At 42.6% G+C, this 23624-nt stretch overlaps 1 protein-coding gene across 3 annotated transcripts in view; it reads right to left on the bottom strand.

The window, feature by feature from the left end:
• Positions 1–23624, bottom strand: part of Cdc14a (cell division cycle 14A) — a 151787-nt gene that overhangs the window by 42276 nt on the left and 85887 nt on the right. For all 3 annotated transcript variants that reach the window (XM_070007822.1, XM_070007823.1, XM_070007821.1), the window contains exons 9-10: positions 17453–17683; positions 11920–12058 (exon numbers count right to left, since the gene is read on the bottom strand). In XM_070007822.1, coding sequence (XP_069863923.1) covers positions 11920–12058; positions 17453–17683 — 370 coding nt within the window. The remainder of the gene's footprint in view (positions 1–11919; positions 12059–17452; positions 17684–23624) is intronic.

The raw sequence follows: 23624 nt of genomic DNA, 5'->3' as shown, positions 1-23624 counted from the left end.
GCAGCAACATTTTACACGTACATTTAAATGTAGCCATCCATATTTGGGTATCATCTTACAAAACTGCTCATTGTATGCGATACAAAAATGCTTATGAAGCATCATTTGCAAGAGTGAAATACTAAAGGCTTCTTGTGGGAAAACCACATCCCTTGGTGAAATATTACACAGCTGCTCAAAAACCTACCACATACCTATACATACTGGGAAAGAGTGGCTATGAAATGCAGTATAATGAGTGAAAAATACAAGGCACAGAGTATGCAAGGTATGATTCTGTGTGTGTTAAAAAGGAAAAAGAAGGTGGGCTGGCTGGAGATATTGTTCAAGTAGAATAGTGCCTGCCTAACAAACAGGAAGCTGAATTCAAACCCCAGTACACCAAAAAGGAGACAGATGATAGATAAGAGATAGAAAGGGGGGGTTGAGAGATGATTGATAAAGATAAATGATAGGGCTGGGAATTTTGGCTTAGTGGTAGAGTTCTCCCATAGCATGCACAAAGCCCTGGGTTCAATTCCTCAGTTCCATATACACAGAAAAAGCTGGAAGTGTACCATGGTTCAAGTGGTAGAGTGCTAGCCTTGAGCCAAAGCAGCTCAGGGACAGTGCCCAGACCCTGAGTTCAAGCTCCAAAACTGGCAAAAAAGAAACAGAAAAATAAATATAGGTAGATTAGAAATGAAGAAAGAAAGAAAGAAAGAAAGAAAGAAAGAAAGAAAGAAAGAAAGAAAGAAAGAAAGAAAGAAAGAAAGAAAGAAAGAAAGAAAGGAAGGAAGGAAGGAAGGAAGGAAGAAAGAAAGAAAGAAAGAAAGAAAGAAAGAAAGAAAGAAAGAAAAGATAGGATGGGGGTGGATAGTTACAATGTTAACAAAAAGTTTACAGATATTTGTAAGAATACACACACCTAGGGGCTGGGAACATGGCTCAGTGGTAGAGCACTTGCCTTGCATGCCTGAGGCCCTGGGTTCGATTCCTCAGCACCACATAAGCAAAAAGAAAAAAGCCGGAAGTGGCGCTGTGGCTCAAGTGGTAGAGCACTAGCCTTGAGCTGAAGAGCTGAGGGACAGTACCCAGGCCCAGAGTTCAGGCCCCACGACTGGACCCCAAAAAAAAAAAAGAACACACACACCTAGATATTAACTAGTTACTTCTGAGAATGGTGATAAGGGAAAGTTTCATTTCCTACTATTCTGTAAGTGTGTTTATTTTTTTAAAACAACATGTTTGTTCATTTTCTAGGGTGTATTTAAGTTCTGTTAAACTATGTGCTTATTCACTTTTGTAAAAACAAATAAATCAAAGTGATCAAAAAAATAAAAAATGAAAGTAAGTAAAGATCAAAGTAGAACCAAGCTAGGAAACTTTAAAGTTACAAGAGAGGGTAAACAACACATCTCCACACATTCTGAACAGTATATATAAAGTAGAATAAAGTAGAATAATGCAAAAAGGTTTAACAGCATGGGATGGGACTACATAGTTGGGAGACTTGCGGGGGGGAGTGGTACTGGGGTTTGAACTTAGGGCTTCACATTTGCGAGGCAGGCACTCTACCACTTGAGCTTCTATATCTTTTGGTTCTAGTTATTTTTTTCTTTTAGCACATCAGTTACATTTTATAATTCTATTATAAACACTTGCTTCAAGTTCTTTTATGAAAAGGCAGGATAATTCATAAGTTAAATACAGAAATATGTACTCATTATAGAAGAAAAGCCTTTTGCTAGTGATGGTGTTTAATTATAACACTATTTACACTCCAGTAACTTTTCTTGATAGCCTAGACCAAGACCCGCCTGTTCACACTTCCCACCATAGCTAAGAAGACAGGCTACATATACATCCAGCTTTCTGCTCAGGTCGGGGTCTCACAGACTTGTTTTTCCTCCTGATCTCTGTCTTCTGCTGACATCACTGGGATGACAGGTGCAGGAAGTTTCCAGGTTACAGTAAGAAAAGTAAAGCATCAAAATCCAGGGTCATGAGCTCTGTGACCAAGATTCACATAGGACCCAAGGAGAAGGGGCCTCAACTCGGAAAATCAGAAATCCCCTAAGAATCGGGAGAGATATTGCAGTCAATACTAGATCACCTATTTGTAGAGGGTCCCATAAGATCATAATGGAATTGAAAGATCCTAGTGACATTGTAAACACTAGCAACAGCACAGCACGTGTCACTCATGTTTGTAGTAAACAAAGCTGTTGTGCCATCAGTCAGGTAAAAGTATAGCACAGAAAATTATGTACAGTATATTAGACTTGATATTCACCTTTATATATATATAAGACTATGTATATATTTATATATACACTTATATAGTTATCTATGATATATAATTATATATGAGGTAGAAAGATATAGTAGAATATATTGTATATAGTATAATACAATTAATAATATATTGTATTATATATAAATGTATCATATGTAATATATGTTATAAAAATACATAATATAATACAATATAATTATATATACATATACGTATATATTTATCATTTTTGTTTGTTTTTTGCTAGTCCTGGGGCTTGGACTCAGGGCCTGGATATTGTCCCTGAACTTCTTTTGCTCAAAGCTAGCAAGCACTCTACCACTTGAGCCACAGTGCCACTTCTGGCTTTTTCTGTGTATGTGGTACTGAGGAATCAAGGCCAGGACTTCATGCATGCTAGGCTAGCACTCTACCACTAAGCCACATTCCCAGCCCTCTATCATTGTTTTAGAGAGCCTTCCATCTACTTTTTTTTTTTTTTTTAATATCTAAGCTGGGCACCAGTGGCTCATGCCTGTAATCCTGGCTACTCAGGACCCTGAGATTTAGAAGGTCATAGTTTGAAGCCCATCCCGGCAGGGAAGTCTACAAATACTCCATCTCCAAAACAATCAGCAAAAAGCTTGGCTCATGGCATGGATGAAGTGGGAGCGCACCAGATGAACAAGAAAGCCAAGTAAATGCAAAGCTGTGAGCTCCAATCCTGATACCACCGGAAGAAGAAAAAAAAATACTGTAAAACACTATGCCACGTTAACTGCCAGCAGCCTCATCCATCTACATTTCCTATGTCTCTTAACCTCAACAAGAGGCCATGTTAGTTGATCATCTATGTTATCTCGGTTTCTAGATAACTCTATATCACTTTCCCAGGGTGATGGAACTGCCTGGAACACATGTCTCCCCATAGATGCCTGTCCTTAAGCAAAACACGAATGTTTCTAGAAAGATAAGCAGGACATACCCGGCAAAGAATATCCCCTCAAGCAAAGCAAACAGTGCGCACAGGCTGGGAAAAGAGTGATTTCAAAGAACACAGAATGTTAGGGAACAAGACTGTTTCCTTTGGCTTAAAGCAGAGGCCTTCAGAAAAGTGGGTGTGTGCCAACTCATGTTTACGACAGGCCCTGCCCGCCAGGAGATGGGATTTAAATATGCTGCCTGGAATCAAGAGAAGAGGCTGTGGAGATCTTCAGACATAAAAATCTTCGAGTAGGGACAGAGGCAGAGAAGAAGGGACCAAGAGGCTAAGTGGATTAAAGGGGAAAAAAATCTAATTCCAAAATAACTAATACATTGGGAAATCGGCTACTGTTGCCAACATTAAGAGGAAATTTGCCAAGGGAGGGCTTTCCTTTGCTTGGTTTTAACAGATTCAATCTGTCCCATCTCTGGGAAGACTTGATTTGAACCTGAATGTTAACGAAGAAGGTGTCAGAGCCGATGTGAGTGTTGCTAAGGAATGCAGAAAGCAAGCCAGCCCTCCTTCAGACAAAAGCACCCTTCACATAAATACCTTTTTATTGATACTGAAAGCCATAATAGCTTTTATTGTGGTGTCTGTTACTCCTTAAAAACCCCATCTCAAACAAAAGCGGTAAAACATGTATTTTTTTAAGTATTTAGCATTTAAAACTCTCATCTTAGGAAGCTTAACACATGAACTGAAAATAAATCCTCTGATAATGTGATGTGTTTTCTAAGATGTGTTTTCTGCTATCAGAACAAGGGCTTTGAAATAACAGGAAGCAGTTCCTCTCGATTTGAACAGGGTTTTGCTGAGACGAGGCCAGGGTTGGGGATAGGGCTCCTGATCATATCCTAGATCTGGATTGGTTAGGTTGGAGCTAGCCAAGTACCAGATATGTGAAATGAACTAAATCTCCCTGTCTCTGCATGGAACAAACTGATAGTTGGTTTTCACAGAGAGAATTTGAATTTCCTTGTAAATGTGTGTTCATAGTACTGCAATGGAATGCAAGTCAGTTATAAATACTTCTGGGTTTGAATTCCAACACCATAGAACTGTGTGTGTTTGTGTGTGTGTGTTTGCGTGTAGTGCACATATATGCACCAGTACTAAGACTTGAACTCAGGGTCTGCGTGCTTTTACTTGGCTTTTTCACTCAAAGCTGGTGCTCTACCACTTGAGCCACAGCTCCACTTCCAGCTTATTTTTCTTAATTTTATTTTTTATTGTTATTATAAAGGTGATATACCGGGGGGGGAGGGGGTTACAGGCTACATAAGTCAGGTAAAGAGGGCATTTCTTTTTCTTTTTTTCTTTGCTAGTCCTGGAGCTGGAAATCAGGGTCTGGGCACTGCCCCTGAGCTTCTTTTTGCTCAAGGCTAGCGCTGTACCACTTGAGCCACAGCACCACTTCCAGCTTTTGCTGTTATGTGCTACTGAGGAATCGAACCCAGGGCTTCAAGCACATTTGGCAAGCACTCTGCCACTAAGCCACATTCCAAGCCAGAGAGGACATTTCTTTTTGGACAATGTTACCCCTTCTCTTATGCTCTCCCAGTTTTTCCCTCCTGTCCCCACCCACACATTGTATGGTTCACTTTTAACATCATGTCTACAGCAAAGAAAACACCTCTTGCTTCCATTTCCTTTAGTTCATTTCAATAAATATTATTGTATATGATCATAGGCATTGCGCCTTTGTATTCCTCCCCTGAGGGTATCCTACTTTGGTCTCACTGTGTGTGAATGCCTAGACACGCCCAGCTTTGGGATGGTTACTTGAAAATAAGAATGGCAAGCATAAGCAGGGCACCTGTGGCTCACGCCTGTAATCCTGGCTACTCAGGAGGATCGCGACTCAAAGCCAGCCCGAACAGGAAAGACTGTGAGACTCTTATCTCCAATTAACCACCAGACAACTGGAAGTGGCTCTGTGGCTCAAGCAGTAGAGCACTAGCCTTGAGCTGAAGAGCTGAGGGACAGCACCCATGCCCAGAGTTCAAGCCCCATGACTGACGACAAAAAATAAATAAAAGAATGCCAAGCATGATTCTGCATGGGATGGCTTTGAATTGTGCTCCTCCAATTTTAGCCTCCTCAGAAGTCTTGGTACCACTGCAGCTGCTTGAGGCCAGCTGATTCTCCTGCATTTCCTTAAGTCCAGGCCATCACTATTTTTACAGCACCCTAACTCTTCATCTTTACCACTGCTTCCACTCTGGATGTATTTTTCCTGGGATGATCCAATCCTCACCCCAATGTCCATGCAAAACAACCATTTGGATTATTCTGTATAGAGAAACCCAAACCACATTCCAGCTCAACCTAGGCCTCCTTGAGTTATATCTAGAGTATCATTCTACAAGGTACAGATTCTGGCTGTATATATCTTAAGAGGGCATTGGAAACAAAACACTACTACATTGGGCCCTACACCTCAGGACCTTTGTGAGCTGCAAGGCCCCATAAGAACCTATCAGTCCCTTTATGATGAGTCAAAGTGACAGGTAACAGATCTATATTTAACTCAGAAGGCAGCAAGGTGCCACACAGCGGCAAACAGACCAAATGACAAACCCATCCTGACCCCATCTTTAGACTTCTTATAGGTTGTCTCTGAGAAGCAATGACTTGATAACAAAAGAGACATATTTGTACCACACTTTAAGAATCTTGAAGCCAGGAGCCAGTGGCTCATGCCTGTAATCCCTAGCTACTCAGGAGGCTGAGATCTGGGGATCGAAGTTCAAAGCCAGCCCACGCAGGAAAATCCATGAGACTCTTATCTCCAATTAACCACTAGAAAACCAGAAGTGGCACTGTGGTTCAAGTGGTAGAACACTAGCCTTGAGTTGAAGAACTGAGGGACAGTGCCCAGGCCCAGAGTTCAAGCCCCATGACCAAACAAATAAACAAACAAAAAAGAATCTTGAGGATGTCAGATAGAAGACACATTTTGGTTTCAGAGTGATATTTTTAGCTTAGAAATTTCAAAGGAAAAGGAAAATACTGGATAGTTGCTTTTGCAAACAGGAAGCTTTTTAAAAGAAAATTTTGATCCTAAAAATAATTAAATATAAAACATCTGACAGTAACCAAGGAGAGGTTCAGACTGCAAATATATAAATTCATTACCAACTTACAAGAATGATAGCAATCTCTCTTACTGGAGGTTAAGATACAGAAGTTGAACACCTGGTCATATTTCTCACCTTCAAGGATGAACGGGATATGATAAACTAGCTTTTCTATAGTCACAGATGACTTTAAAAAAAAAAAAAAAAAAAAGCTCTGATTGGCTTTTCACCTCAGAAACAAAGCGTACAAATCCCTTTCACTTGTTCAGTCATTAGGGACAGCGGAAGCCCTAACAGAAAACTTTTTTTAACTTTCTCATTTCTTTCTTAATGAGTATGTTACTTATTCATGCTTTTGCGTCATCATTGACTCTCCGTCGTTCATATCATCAGTCTTCAAGGCTTGCAGTATCTCAGTAACCATCTCTGCCTCTTCACCCCAACGTCTAGCCCCTTTGTACATCCCTGTCTCCCTGACCGATTGCAGTCTCCTTTTTAGCCTCTCTGACTCCCATATCTCCATCTATCTGATTCAGCTCACATAGGCTGGCAACCCAGCATTCCTTAAATAATACTTAGATCACACGACTCCGCCACGTCAAATACTTCAAATTAGAAAGTCTGATGAATAAGAGAAGTTCAGAATATAGCCACGCACATCATTAAGATCTGCACTTCTGAGCCGGGCACTGGTGACTCACGCCTATAATCCTAGCTACTCGGGAGACTGAGATCTGAGAATCGAGGTTCAAAGCTAGAAAATGTCTGTGAGAGTCTTATCTCCAATTAACCACCAAAAAGCTGGAAGTGGAGCTGTGGCTCAAGTGGTAGAGTATAAACCTTGAGCAAGAAAGCTCAAGGCCAGCACCCAGGCCCTGAGTTCAATCACTCTGACCAGCATAAAAATTAATTAATTAACTAATTAATTAAGATCTGCACATCCTACTGAATGTATTTACTGATTCTACAAAAGTGTATTCATTTCTTTTTTTCTTTTTTTTGGGGGGGGGTCTGGTCATGGGGCCTGAACTCTGGGCCTGGGCACTGTCCCTCAGCTCTTCAGCTCAAGGCTAGCGCTCTACCACTTGAGCCACAGTGCCACTTCCGGCTTTTTTCTTTTTGCTTATGTGGTGCTGAGGAATCGAACCCAGGGCTTCATGCATGCAAGGCAAGCGCTCTACCACTGAGCCACCTTCCCAGCCTGTGTATTCATTTCTTATGGCCACTCTAAAAAAAAAATCATACACACACAGTGATTTAAAAGAATACCAGCGCCGGGCGCTGGTGGCTCACGCCTGTAATCCTAGCTACTCAGGAGGCTGAGATCTGAGGATCACGGTTCAAAGCCAGCCCGGGCAGGAGAGACCGTGAGACTCCTATCTCCAATAAACCACCAGAAAACCGGAAGTGGCGCTGTAGCTCAAGTGGTAGAACGCTCGCCTTGAGCTGAAGAGCTGAGGGACAGCGCCCAGGCCCAGAGTTCAAGCCCCACGACCGACAAAAAAAAAAAAAAAAGAATACCAGCTCATGTTCTGGTTCTGGAGTTTGGATGTCTGTGAGCAGTTTCACTGAGCCAAAAGCCAGGTATAGGCAGGGTTGGTTCCTTCTGGAAGCTCTGAGGGAACAATCTCTTCCCTTGCTTTTATCCACTCTTCCTGTTTGCCATACTCCATGGCTTCTTGACCATTGCCCCCACCTTCAAAATGCAGGGACCCCACTTACTCCATTGCTTCTCCCCCATCAACTCCACCTGTACCCTTCTTTTCTAAGGACTTTGACCTTGTTCTGGGCCCATGAAATAATGCCAGACAATGTCCCCATATCAAGGACAATCACTTCTGCAAAGTTTCCATTTCTGTATAAACTATGTGAGCACGCACACATTTGGGAGACATTATGCAGCTACTACAGCAGGCCTCACATTGAGCATTACAACCCTAGAAGGATCACCAAGAGAAGGCCTCTCACAGGAATAAGAAGTCAACGTACTTCACCCCATTGTCATCACTAAAGCAAACTTAAAATCCTATGCACGCCAGATAAAACCAAGTTGGGAAGACCGGATAAAAAGATATATCCAAGGCTGGGAAGGGATGTGAAGGGTAAACAAAAGGAGGAGGCTACAATGCTTGGTAAGAAATGTACGCATTATCCTGCCCATGTAATTGTAACCCCTCTGTACAGTATGTTCACAAATAAAATAAAATAAAATAAAAATTACCTCTAAAAAAAAAAAAAAGATATATCCAAGTAATTAGGAGCTTTGAGCCTCAATTAACAAACATGAGGAGGAGTTTGTTTTTGGTGTGTTTTTGTTTTGTTTTGTTTTTGTTTTATCTGAGACCAAGACTTGAACTTGGTATCTGATACTTTTTGCTCTACTATCTGAGACATGCTCCGATCCCACCTTGGTTTTCTTTTTGCTGTCAATATCTCAATCTTGGACTAAAAAAAAATAAGACTGAAAGAAACAAGAAAAGATGGGGCACATATTGAAAATATCAGGAATGAAGCCAAGGATATATGTTGAACATTCCTCCTCTAAAACATACTTTATTCCAAATCCCAAATGCTCCAAACCCTGCAACTTTTTGAGTAGTGTCATTGATCTTAAAAAGTATCAGATACCAAGCATTTCCCCTTTTAGACTTTCAGATTAGAGGTCCTAAGTCAATACACATAATACATATATTCCAAACTCTGAAAAGCTCTGAGATCCGAAACACTGGAGAATTCTAAAGAATGAATACCAGCTTATCAGTTCTAGCTGGGTACAGCAATACCTACCTATAATCCCAGCACACCAGAGGCTGAGGGAGGATTGTGAGTGCAAGACTAGCCTAGACTACATAGTGATTTCCTGGCCAGCTCTGGAGTGAGTGGACAGTGGACCTTAAACACAAAATTTTAGTTGGGGAGGGGCTGGGAAGGTGGCTCAGTGGTAGAGTGCTTGCCTTGCATGCCTGAGGCCCTTGGTTCGATTCCTCAGCACCACATAAGCAAAAAGAAAAAAGCCGGAAGTGGCGCTGTGGCTCAAGTGGTAGAGTGCTAGCCTTGAGCTGAAGAGTTGAGGGACAGTGCCCAGGCCCAGAGTTCAGGCCCCATGACCGGACCCAAAAAAAAAATATTTTTTAGTTGGGGAAAACCAAGCATTAAGAGATCCACCGTCCAACATGGTGACTAGAGTTAATTACAATCTACTGTGTACTTGAAAACTGCTACTAGGGTAGATTTCAAGTGTGCTCACTGCAAGTAGATGATTTAAGTATAAAGAGGCAATGCATATGTAAATATGTAAATTATCCTCATTTAGCCCTTCCATAATACATACATATTTCAAAACACCATGTTGTATACCATAAATACATATAAACTCTTTGCTTGTCAATTTAAAAACCTAGTCAAAAGCGGGGGGGGGGGAGTCATCAGCAAACTTTTTTTTTTAATTTTATTTTATTTTATTTTATTTGAGAACATACTGTACAGAGGGGTTACAATTACATTGGCAGGATAATGCATTTCTTACCAAGCATTGCAGCCTCCTCCTTTGAAACTTTTTAAAAATTATATTTATGTGATTTGCACTCTTCTTCAATTGCTCCATTCAGATGCCTCTTTAATGAGTCCCCTTAGCATCACCTATTTAAAACTGCCTCTCCTCCGCCCTCTATTCTTCTTCCCTGGTTTATTCTGCATAGCATATGTCATCAGCAGAGAAGCTACATCATTGATGTATTTGTCTGCTGACATTTCTCCCCCACCCCAATGCATTAGTGTGATAGGGGGAAAAAATTCTCTTTTGCTGTACCTTCCCAGTGACTTTGCCTGATGGCTTTCGACAAATGCTTGTAGAAAAAAGGGAGGGGAAGAAAAGAGGCATCCTGATCACCTGTGACATGATCAGTGGTCTTTTGGGAGTCAAACGACCAGAAAAATGGAAGGTCACTGGAGGAATTGTGAAAGCTGCAGAGGATTCAAACAGCAAACTCAACCACATAGAAATGCTACAGCTCCAATCTGGAAGGTCTGGGCCCTAGGTCATAGCACTATTGGAAGATGGCGGACCCCTTAAGAAATGGAACTTAAGGGAAGGGGCTAAGTTATTACAGTGTGACTTGCAGGGGATATTGGGATTCTGGCTCTTATTCTATCTCCTTTGGCTTCTGAGCCACCAGCTTTGCTCCACCACACACTCCCCACAATGACAAATTGCTTCAACACCAGCCCAAAGGCAACAGTGATCTCTGAAGCAAGGAGCCCCAGCACAGCTGCAATCTTTGGAAGGTGATCATCTTCAGTATTCATTACAGCAAGCTGATAAGATAGAAAAATAACTATTCCAAAGCTAGTTGTATAGGAATGCCTATCAAAGTAGTCACTCCTGTGCTTTAGTGGGCAAACTATAGCATGACTTTCTTATCAGTCATTCCTCTAGGTCTCAGTAGTAAAGCAAGTGATTTCCTCAGGGCAGGTTCAAATCATCTTAATCATATGGATGCTTACTTAGGGCCTCTTTCTATGAAATTCATGATTGTTCATGAGAGAGAAAAGGAAAAGGAGAGAGAAAACTATTACAGGGATTGAACTCCGGGCATTTTATCTTTATCCGTCCTTTATCTTTTTCCACTCAAGGCTGGCATTCTACCCCTTGAGCCAGAGCTCCACTTCTGGCTTTTTGCTAGTTAATTAGAGATAGGAGTCTCATAGATTTTCCTGCCCTAGCTGGTGCACATCTCAATCCCCAAACCCCAGCCTCCTGAATGGCTAAGATGATGGGCCTGTAGCACCTAGCTACACTCTTTCCTTGCTTACTCACCTTAACTGATTTAAATTACCCAGGAGTCATTATATGAGAGGAAATACTATGTGACCTGGAGCCATTCCAACACGAAAAAAAAAACAATGAAGATTCAGTTTATCATAGATGGAAAACACTTTTAAAGCTAGATGGAAATCAACCAGTACTGATTGCATCTTGATGGTAAGTTGTACCATTTTAAGAAACAACCAAAAGGTTGTATCCTAGTGGTTACATTTCCCACTAATGGGCTGGAGTTGGATAGAAAGGAAATGAATGCATGTAAATGAACGCGGTCATAAATCTACGGAGTGACGGTAGGACCAGGCTGAAATCCTGCTCGAGCCTATTTCCTTCTTTGGTAACCTCTTGGCTATATTCAGAAGTCATAACTTCATTAGCAGCTCATCAGTCATTGGTGGAGTTCAAATCTTATCAAATGTGTGACTGACCTTAGTTGTGTGTGTGTGTGTGTGTGTATGATTCTGCTTTTAGACATGCAAACAAAAGAAAAGACTGAAAATTGTCAAGTGGGATGACACAAGAAAATTGCACAGTAGCCAGATCACACATAGAAAGTGACAGAAAAAGGGTAGGCAGCTCTGTGATGTTCTTCTGACTCTCACCTTATCGAGAAATACAAAAGGTACGAAGTTAGAACTCACTAGCTGTCAAGCCAACCACAACCAATCAGAGGCAGAGACTTCAGCAACAACACAGCCATTCTGTAACCCTGGGCTTGCCACCTTCCTGCGAGGGGGGACTGGGGGTGGGGAGGGTAATGGACCATACTTACTCTTCCAGGAAGTGCTGCTGGGGTCCAATGATGGAGCCTGGCCGGCAAATTCTGATCCAAGCAATGATTTCGGCATGAGTAAACCTGTAGTGTTTCATTACATAACAGGCGATCAAGGTCCCTGTTCTTCCAAGGCCAGCTGGAAGGAGAGGAAAAGAGAAGAAAATCAAAGTATAAACAAATGTACCCACAAACTAGACTGAGGTTAGCTGGCACTGGTGACTCACACCTGTAATCCTGGCTACTCAGCTAGGCTGCAGCTGTGAAGGGGAAATACTGGATGAGGGTGACATTTCAAGTAGGTCACAAAGAAAGTTTCAGATGACCCATGAAGATAGGCACCAGTGGCTCACACCTATAATTCTAGCTACTCAGGAGGCTGAGATCTAAGGATGGTGGCTCAAAGCCAGCCTGGGCAGGAAAAGTCCATCAGAGTCCTATTTCCCATTAACCATTTAAAAGCCAGCCGGGGGGGCTGGGAAGTTGGCTCAGTGGTAGAGCGCTTGCCTTGCATGCCTGAGGCCCTGGGTTCGATTCCTCAGCACCACATAAGCAAAAAGAAAAAAGCCGGAAGTGGTGCTGTGGCTCAAGTGGTAGAGCGCTAGCCTTGAGCTGAAGAGCTGAGGGACAGCGCCCAGGCCCAGAGTTCAGGCCCCACGACCGGACCAAAAAAAAAAAAAAAAAAAAAAAGCCAGCCGGGAAGGTGTGGTTCAAGTGATAGAGTGCTAGTCTTTAACATAGGCAGGCCCTGAGTTCAACCCCAGCATACACACACACACACACACACACACACACACACACACACACACACACACACACACACACACTAAGATATTTGCCAACTGGGAAACTGACACAAGGTCAGTTTCATCTGTGGAAACATTTAAGTTCGAAAAGGAAAGCAGGAAAAGACAAGAGCCTCATTTCTTCATGTGTGTGAGCAACTTCTGTTTTTGAAGGGTCCTTGTGTCAGTTTTCCTCGTGTCAAATACTAAAAAGGACTCTTGCTCTGATCTTCCCAGTCCTTTGAATACGTAGTATTTCAGCAAATCTGGGACAGCATCTCAACTCTAATAGCTCAATATACTCCATTACATAAGTTTGACTAAGTAAGAAAAAAAATCAAGCAATGACACACTATCAATTTTGAAACCCACCCTAATTTCAGAAGTGTTATCATATGAAAAAGGTATGTCGCCAAATGAGTGTGTCACACACCCTTTTTACATGACTGCTCCCCTGGGAACCTCTGCTGTTGGTTTTTTCCTAATTATCCTCCAATGTGGAAATCCGTGCTTTATAGAGAATATATGTATACATATATATTGCATATGTATGCATCTTGTTTTCTTTTTTTAAGTCCCTTTCTCCTCAGAAAAGTAAGTAAAGCCGGCCTGAGCACTGGTGGTTCACACCCATAATCCTAGACCTACTTAGAAGGCTGAGATCTGAGGATTGCAGTTCAAAGCCAGCCCAGGCAAGAAAGTCCATGAGACTCTTACCTCCAGTAAATTACCAGAAAACCTGAAGGAGAGCTGTGACTCACAGAACAGTGCCCAGGCCTGGAGTTCAAGCTCCACAACCAGCAAAGTAAATAAATAAAGAGTAAGGCTTAATATCGGTCTCAGTGGGGTTCTTCCTTTAACATAATTGGTCCTTGATACCTATTGTTGTTAATTACCTGAAATAGGACAACACAACAGAGCATCCTGGAAGGGGAGTCAGAAGCCCAGTAAGTTTCTAGTTCCCCTGTCAGGGTCTCTGTCTAGAGATCAGTGGCTTTCAGCATTCTCCTTGTGCTAAACGTTGTATGGTGCCCTTGGTGAGGATCTGAGTCCTACTCATCACCAAAAAGGTGATGCAGAGAGAATTTTCCAGTTTCTCTGAAACTGAAGTTGCTTCCCCCCCTTTTAAAAAAGAGTCTATAATTTATTCTATAAAAAGAACCTATTTAGCACGCAATAGTTAGGAGCTCTTGCCGCAAGTGAACAGAATAGGAACACTTCACTAAGTTTCTATAAAAACTTTAACCAAAAAAAAAAAAATTAAAGCATCCGTAATTAAAGGGCTCCCTGGCACAGTGTGACAAGAGGTTGATGGTGTTCTATTTATACCAAGTCAAACTCCAATTGTTTTATTGTGCCAGCCACTTTGCTGAAATCCCTGTCGAACATCAATAATCACATACAAGAACATCGTCGTACCAACTGTGTGTTTTCATTATTTCTGCTAGAAAATTCCAGGAGTTCACAGCCATGCCGTGTGTGTGTGTGTGTGTGTGTGTGTGTGTGTGTGTGTGTGTGTGTGTGTGTGTGTTGGACTGGGACTTGCGTTCTTCACTTGGCTTTTTCACTCAAGGCTAGCTGTCTACTACTTCAATCACAGGTCCACTTCCAGCTTTTTGGTGGTTAATTGGAGATAAGAGTCTTATGGACTTTTCTGCCCAGGCTGGCATTGAACCGTGATCCTCAGATCTCAGCCTCCTGAATAGCTAGGATTACAGGCCACTAGTGCCTGCCTACAGCCATGCTTCATCAGCCACCAAGTGGACCCACTTTTCATCAAATTGACTTCTAAGGTTTCACACCTTCCCAGCAAGTCAGTTTCTAGCTCATCTCTGTTTTTCTTCTTCCTCCTCCTAGTTCAATTAAAATGCTGAGCGCTACTTGAATTCCCAGAAAATTAAGCTGACTTAATTAGGGCAGATGTCAAAATAATTAACAGGCTTATGGTAGATAAGTATGTAATTAAAAGTAATACAGCTGTAATTAAATCAAAGGTGTGAGCCTTACAAAAAGAATCCTCCAAGGTTGCAATGCTTGGTAAGAAATGTATGCATTATCCTGCCCATGTAATTGTAGCCCCTCTGTACAGTATGTTCACAAATAAAATAAAATTAAATTAAAAAAAAAAGAATCCTCCATGTATATGCAAGTGGATAAAACAAATAACAGTCTCAAAAAGATGCCACCACATATACATGTGGCCTTCCTGTATAAGAACTCACCCAGGAGCTGACAGAGTGAAATGTAATATGAGACAAATCTATACAGTTCTTAAAAAGTCAAGAATATACAGAGAACACTGGTAACAAAAGTGTTTAACTCCAGGGTTTTATTTTCCCAATGTTTCATAGACAATCAAGAAAGATAGTGAGGCTGGGGCTGCCTATAATCCTAGCTACTCAGGAGGCTGAGATTCTAAGAACTGAGGTCCAAAGCCAGCTCCGGCTGAACAATCCATGAAACTTTTATCTCCAATTAACCAGAAAAAGAAACAGGAGTAGAAGTGTGACTCAAGAGGTAGAGGACCAGCCTTAAGCAAAAAAGCTAAGTGACAGCCCAAAGCCCTGAGTTCAAACCCCAGTAACAGCATAGAGAGAGAGAGAGAGAGAGAGAGAGAGAGAGAGAGAGAGAGAGAGAGAACAGATACTGAAGTTTAGTGAAAGCTTTGTACTTCTTCTTCCTTGAATCTGTCGACCCAACATATGGATTATTAATCTACAGATAAATTATATGGACTGATGTCACAAAACTGACAAGCTAGCAGGACCAATTAATTATCATAGGACAAACACTTTTATTTTGGGGATTTTTTTTTTTTGGTCACTCCTGGGGCTTGAACTCAGGGCGTAGGCACTATCCCTGAGATCTTTTTGCTAAAAACTAGCACTCTACCACTCTGAGCCACAGCTCCACTTCTGGTTTTTGAGTGGTTAATTGGAGATAAGAGTCTCACAGACTTTCTTTCCCAGGCTGGCTTCAAACTGCAATCCTCAGATCTCAGCGTCCTGAGTAGCTAGGATGACAGGCGTGAGCCACCAGCGCCTAAACGATGTTTTTTTAAATAACATGAAACTGAACTTTGAAAAAGGAAACATGAGTATTTTCTACAAAACCTTGGTGGCTGCCATATTCCCATTAGCTCTTAAGTTCTTTCTACAGATATTTGAAATACATAATATAAACACAGGTGCTTTTCTTAGCTTTTCTTCTACCAAAATGAGATAGAGAGGGAAACGTAGGGTAGAAATAAAACACACCGGGAACAAGCCAATTCTCCATCACCCCTGTAACTTGAGTGAGTGAGACCACCTTCCCAATGCCACACCAGCCTTGTATCCAGAGAGGACGGGTGGGGACAAGGACCTGCTGTCTGGAAGGTGTTCCCAGGAGGACTCAATCCTGCCCCCCACCCTCTCTCTCAGCCTCTGGGAAATCACATCTTCCCTCTTATTGCTGCTCACATGTTCCACCAAGTACCTCCACCTACTCAAGTCTTAAACATAGAAACGAGGGCCTACAACACGGTATTTTAATTTCTGTCAGTACCAAAGCCACAGGCATCTGAATAAGGCAGTTACAGCAGCTCTAGGCACAGGAAAAGAACAGTTCCATCCCCAACACCTACTAGCCAATTAGCATAAAAGGCAACATTTCTCCCCACCCCACCCAGACACAAAACCAAAAGAACAGCACCACCTAGTGGCTGTGTGTGAGAACGTGGAGGCTGCATCCCAAGCTGGCCAACATCACATCACCAAAGTCAAACATCCAGTAAAATTATCTTCTACCAGGCCAGCAAATCTAAAGTGGATTGTGAGCCTCCTTCAAGTCTCATGGCCGAGGACAAATGCCACTAGCTCTCTGGGTAGCTGACACTGGGTTTTCAGATGAAATATAGAATGGAGGTCCCAGGCGATATTTGAAACAGACAGACCACATAAAAGTATTCACTAGCCAAGCTCACGCCTATAATCCTAGCTACTCAAGAGGCTCAGATCTGAGGATCACGGTTCAAAGTCAGCCTGGGCACAAAATTCCGTTAAGACTCTCATCTCCAATTAACCACCTAAAAACCGGAAGTGAAGCTGTGGCTCCAAGTGGAAGAGAGCTAGCCTTGAGAAAAAAAACAAAAACAAAAACAAAAACTCAGGCTCAGTGCCCAGGCCCTGAGTTCCAGCCCAATGACCAACAAAAGAAAAAGTACTCACTCTTTGTGTAACACTCAAATTTCACTGGGAATCCTATATTTTTACTTGCTAAATCTGACAAGCCTGTAATTACTATGTTCTGAACAACCTCATCCCCCCCCCAAAATATCCACCCCGACAAGTCCTTGAGTTCATCCAGAGGTAGGCTCCCATTAGTAGCCAGTAAGACAGTGGCCAGAAGATATTCTGTTCCATAGAGGAAAAAAAAAAAATGAGCAGGTAGAAGGCAAGCACTAGTGGCTCCTATCTGTAATCATAAGGCTGAAATCCAGAGGATCACAGTCCAAAGCCAACTTGAGTAGCAAAGTTTATATAAGATTCCATCACCTAAATAATCACAAAAAAAAACCTGGGCTGGAATGTGGCTCAAGTGGTAGAGCACCAACCCAGCAAGCAAGTGTGGTGATATACAGACTCCTTATGGTTTCCTGAGGTCCCAACTGGCTCTGTTGAAGTTCTCTGTGGTTTGGGGAGGAGAGGGGAGGAAGGGGGGTTCCATCCCAGGCAGTGACGTCCTCCCCCCCAGGCCATGGCGCTCACCTTTGCAGTGGACGGCGATGGCCCCGGTGGTATTCTCGCAGATGTTCAGGAATCTCCGCACGATGTTGTCGCTGGGCGTGCTGCCGTCGATGAAGAAGAGGTCGTAGTGCTCAAAGCCCGCGTCAGTGAAGCGCTTGGCCTCGTAGATCTTCTTGTTGAGTCTCACGATGGCCGTCACGTTGTGCTTTTTGAAATAAGGGAAGTAGGCTTCGGGGGCGTGAAGAGGATAACCTTTAAAGCAATAAAATAAAAGGAGAAGAGGAGCCATAAGCAACAGGTGTGCCTCTCGACTTGCAGTGCTCTGACACACATAACCCTCAACCATCACCAGGGCAGAGCACAAGGGACGCTGGAAGAAAAGCGTGCTATGTATGCAATCTGCATCAATAGAACCATCAGATGAGGTGAAGGCAAACTGTTAAGTATTAATGTTCCAACTCTCAACCTCGAGGATTTCAATCCTGGGAACATCCATCCTCCAGCCCTCGCCAAAGAAATAAAAGACATCCCACAAGCCCTCCCGTGTCCACATCACAAACCAACTTGGAAAGAGTCTTTGGAGATTTATTTCCCCTCATGCATTATGCTTCATTGAGCAAATACACTTCAACTACAGTCAGAACGTTTATGCCAGAGACATAGCGTCCATCCATCGTATAATCCCCAGCAAAACTGGCTCATGACTCAATAACAATGGAAAGAATAATAGAGTCACTGAGAGTAGATCTGTGTGTGTATGTGGGGCTTAAACTCAGGGCCTGGGTACTGTCTCTTAGCTTTTTCACTCAAGGCTAGTACTCTACCATTTAAGCCACAGTTCTACTTCTGGCTTTGTGATGATTAACTGGAAGTAAGAGTCTCACAGACATTCTTGCTCAAGCTGGCTTTGAATCATGATCCTCAGGTCTCAGCCTCTTGAGTAGCTAGGATTACAGGCATGAGCTACCAGGCCCCAGCTGACAGTAGATTTTAACCAACAACAACAAAAAAAAAAAAAAAAGATAAGTGTGCAGGGCACACACCTGTAATCCTAGCTACTCAGGAGGCTGAGATTCGAAGATCATGGTTCGAAACCAGCCGGGGCAGAAAAGTCCCCTGAGTCTCTTCTCTCCAATTAACCACTCAAAAACTGGAAGTGGCGCTATGGCTCAAGTGGTAGAGAACTAGCCTTGAGCACATAGAGGCTCTGGGAGAGTTCCAGGCACTGAGATCAAGCCCCAGGACTAGCACACACAAAAATAAAATAATTATTAATTGAGGAAAATAAGCTGAAAGCATAACATTCGGGTGGATATATTTTTTTTCTTTTTTTCTTTTTTTGTCAGTCGTGCGGCTTGAACTCTGGGCCTGGGCGCTGTCCCTCAGCTCTTTAGCTCAAGGCTAGCGCTCTACCACTTGAGCCACAACGCCACTTCCTGTTTTCTCCTGCTTAAATGGAGATAAGAGTCTCCTGGACTTTCCTGCCCGGGCTGGCTTTGAATGGCAATACTCAGATCTCAGCCTCCTGAATAGCTAGGATTACAGGTGTGAGCCACCAGCGCCCAGCGGATATTTTCATTTACAGAGGGGAAAGGAGACACTGAATGTGCAAATGGCCTCAGAGCTGCAGAAGCGACTGGGCTGCAGATCTAGTCTTGGCCAGTCAAAGTGATCAGCAGGGAGTCTGACCACTGCAAACCTGGCCTAGCAGCCCCAAGGGTTAGGGGGTCTCATTGCTCAGCTATACAATTATCCCATCGGTAAACCATCCAGAGTCTACTAATGGATGGCCATCCTGGTGAGCGGACCGACCTCATCAGGGATTGATTCACCATGGCGGGCTCCTGGGGTGGCAGCCAGAGGCCAGCACAGTGAAGCAGAGGCTCCCACTGCACCCGTGGCTACGTGTCCTTCTGTCTTGGCTTCGGCTTGTGTTGCTCTTATTTTCTCTCAGCTCCAAACTGACCCTGGGTGGCATCGCTTTGTGGTCTAGGGGGTCTAGAGATGACCCCCTGTTTTTCCTGTTGGCTTCCAAATGGAAGGGCCTACCGGCAAACCAGAGAAGTGGGCGCCTACTGTTTCCTCCATAATGTTCTGGATTCTTCCTTGTTGTCTTTTGTTCTCTCCTCTCCTCTCTTTTCTCTCTTTCTGTAACAAACTCCTTCTATTAAACATCCTCTGCTCAAAATACCTGTTTTGGTCTCTTCCTACCTGGTTCTTGCAAATACACTTTCCAGGCAGGAAAATCAGGAACATTCTAGATCGCCTATGAGCACTACCAGCTCAGGATCTAATCATGATCTAGATAATGAACTAAGCCTTGTTCTGGAGCCCTCTTTTAGAGTCTATGGTCTAGTTAACATATTTCAATCAATGCCTGTGTAGTTGCATTTGCCACCGTTGATTCCTACCGCTTGCAACATGTGGCCAAAGTTACACAAAAGATGTGAGGCAGAACTAGAAGGCAGGCCTAGCAAAGCCCAGCCCAGAACTGCGATTTCGATCAGCCATGCCACTTTGGGGCAAGCAGGTAACACAGAATATACTTAACACCTCCTGTGTAGAAACAGCAACTTATGCATGCACGAAAACATAGGCTCTTCTGTTAACAAACAAACAACAGTCTGTTTTCCTGCTTGGTTTCTTTGCTCCAATTGCTTTCCACAATGAAGTAAGAGCTTCTCCATGAGGCGAGGAATGGGAAGAGAAAGGACTTTAAATACATGGGAAGCCTTCCCCGGGTGTGCTAGGTTGATGGGAGCCTCTGCCTTTGGGTGCCTGATACCTCCGTACCTCCATTTGCTCACTGCATAGTCGGATGTCAACCCACCCCTCACCTTCCTACCGCCACAGCTGAAGAACTTCTCATTTTCACTCATGTCTGAACTCAGAACCTCATGTTTGTTCAGCTCTGATTCCTCAAAACTGATGCTCCACCACCGATGCCTCCTGCCCTGTTTTCTGGTGGTCATTTTGGAGTTGGAATCTCACACAAACTTTTCTAACTGGACTAGCTTCAAATAGGATCCTCTAGATCTCTGCCTCCTGGGTAGCTAGAATTATAGGCTTGATGCACCATCACCCAGCTGTGCTCTTTTTTTTTTTGTTTTGTTTTGTTTTAAGATCAATTTCCACCAGGAGTAAGCAGAGAATTTAGTTAACACAGCTAAGCAGACTATTAAAAGAAACAACGGCTATCTTTTATTAAGAGAAACAATGGCTATCTTTTGAGAAAAGGACATTGGACATACTTTTGAAAATAGGGCAACAGGACACCAGGATAATAAGAACTATCATTATCACATGCAAAGTTTACTAGTCACTTACTATGTCCCAAGCATGAACTTCACTAAGATAGTCATGAGAATTCACTCACAGACCGGTTCTCAAGTCCACTGCCAGGAACGCCAACTGTCCCTGGCACACATAGCTCGTAAGAGGTACAGCCAGCCTCTGAACCTCAAAATGAGACTCCCAACACCTGTGCCACAGCTGATTTCGGGTAAGACTTGCCTTGATTCTGTGTATTAGGCTTTCTGCTAGGAGGATACAATTTGAAATATTAAGAACTGCACTTCCTTGAGTTAATAAGCAGGATGTTTTGACATCCTTAAGATTGTTTCAAATTCACTGAAACCAACATATAATGAAAATAACCTGTGACCTCTCACCAACTGTTTGGGGGTATCATCGGTGCATTGGATGCCTCTCTATACAGGAGCTTTAGCAATATTCACCTCCCTGGGGAACTCTCAGATCACCAAAAGTGACTGGTCACACCTCCGGCCCTTACTGCAATTGGCCACTAGATGGTGTTATGGCCTTAGCCAGGGACAGGCCCAGCCCAGGCCCTTACTGCAATTGGCCACTAGATGGTGCTATGGCCTTAGCCAGGGACAGGCCCAGCCCAGGAGGTGAGCAGACCACACACAGAAATTCTCAATTACCAGGTTTTTTTTAAAAAAGTATCTTCTATACATAGCTGTTCAGTTCTTTCTTTTTAAAATTAGGAAACTAAAACAAACAAACAAAAAAAGCAGAGTTAAATAGAAGTCCACCAGGTAGGCCATTATTAAAAGCATAAAGAGCAGAGCAATGTCCAAAGACAAAATATGTCGACTAGGTGCCTTAATGATAAAAGTCATAATCATACTGTCTGCTAGCCTACTCTGTGCCTACCGCTGTCCAGACCCTGCCTCATAAGACATCTCCCCCCTAGCTAAATGGCTGTGATGTGAATCCCACGGTAATGGGGAGCTCCCCAAGGTTCACCCCATTGCCAGACAGAGCCAGGATTCCACCTGCCTGGGTGTACCGGCCATCTCCCACCCAATGAGCAGAATGCTGAAACAAAATGGATTTTCTGTGTCAAGCTACACCCCTCCCTGTGTGTGTGTGTGTGTGTGTGTGTGTGTGTGTGTGTGTGTGTGTGTGTGTGTGTGTAAGTGAGAATAAGATTGCCTCTTAAAATATTTTCTTAAACTAGGTACTATTGGCTCACTCCTACCTACTCAGGAGGCTGGAATCTAAGGGTCAAGATGGGAAGCCAGCCTGGGCAGGAAATTCTGTGAGAGTCTTATCTGCAATAGACCATCACCACACACACACACACACACACACACACACACACACACACACACACACACACACACACACACACACACACACACACACACACACACACACACGGCCAGAAGTGGAGTTGTGGCTCAAGTGCACAAAAGGTGAGGGAAAGAACCTGAATTCAAGCCCCAAGACCAGCACCAAAAAAAAAAAAAAAAAACACTTTTTTTTCATCTGAAACCTAAAAGAGCTACTCCGTTCTGGGGTTATCTTTCCCTGATCAGTGCAAAGGTGTTAAATAAAGCCAGGAGAATCAAGGCACAATGAACCTCTAGCTAACCTCTGTTGGCACCAACGCACCCTTAAGACTCTTAAAAGTATATTGTGCTAGGAATTTTAAGGTTTTCTTTAGATTTATCCTAGCGATAGCTATTTGATTAATTCCTTTTAAACCTCAACTTTTCTACTAACACACCCCTAAAGATCACTTCCTGCTTTCTCAGGAAACATGGGGTTTCTCAAAGATTTTTGTTTTGTTTTTGCTTTTGTTTTTGATGTTGTTTAAAAGGGAATGTACCAGACTGGTACCAGTGGTTCACACAGTGATCCTAGCTACTCAGGAGGCTGAGATCTGAAGACCACAGTTCAAAACCAGCCCAGGCAGATAAATCAAAAGACTCTAATCTCCAACTGATGAGTAAAAAGCCAGAAGTGAATGTGTGGCTCAAGTAGTAGAGCACCAGACTTAAGTATAAAAGCCAAGCATTTTAAGAGAGCTTTGTTTTCAAACTAGAACTCAAATTGTAATTTCATTTTTAAAAGCTGAATGTAAAATAACTGGGTTATAGTATACAATAATAAACTCTTAACACCAAAAAAAATTTAATTAGTTGGACCAAAAAGATTTTTAAAGATTTTTACAGTTAAGAATCACTATACTCAATCCCTGGCACACACACACATACACACACACACACACACACACACACACACACACACACACACACACAAAGCATACATAACCTGTCCAGTCATTTCTTTCTAAGAAGTTAGAGGGGGAAAAAGTTGCCAAAAGCTATACAACTTTTGCCAGGCAGATTAGTTTTTAAAAGCTGAAAAGCTATAAACAACTTACAATTCATTCAAAAATAAATTACCAAAACTATGTCCCAGTGATACAGGAGACTACTACACAATGAGAAAAACTACATCTATCTATATTTGCTTCCACAAAAGGCGGTCTATGTTAAGTGGGAAGCGCTGAGACAGTCATTATGCTGTGAACCCACATTTGTTTAAAAAATAGTATAAATATATGTGTACACAGACATATGCTACTGAGAGAGTTGAGATGTGTCCCAGTAAAATGAAGAGAGAAGCAAAGAGAGAAAAGCACCAACACCCTGCCTCCAACTAGTAAAACTAGTAAACCCCAGTAGAATTATAGGTTTACTTTTACATGCTTTTTTATTAGGTCATCTACATTTTCTTCTTTTTCAAAAGAGAGCATGCATTCGCTCTATAAAACAAACTTTGAAGTGACTCGTTGTGGCTTTTGTCCTCTATTAAAAAAAAAAAAAAACTTGGGTAAAACAACGTGAATGCCAAATAGGGAAATTCTTTCCACTTT

Source organism: Dipodomys merriami, unplaced genomic scaffold (genome assembly GCF_024711535.1).
Source record: "Dipodomys merriami isolate MVZ:Mamm:240054 unplaced genomic scaffold, mDipMer1.0.p SCAF_7, whole genome shotgun sequence".
Lineage (NCBI taxonomy): Eukaryota > Metazoa > Chordata > Mammalia > Rodentia > Heteromyidae > Dipodomys > Dipodomys merriami.
This window is presented reverse-complemented; position numbering and strand designations above follow the sequence as displayed.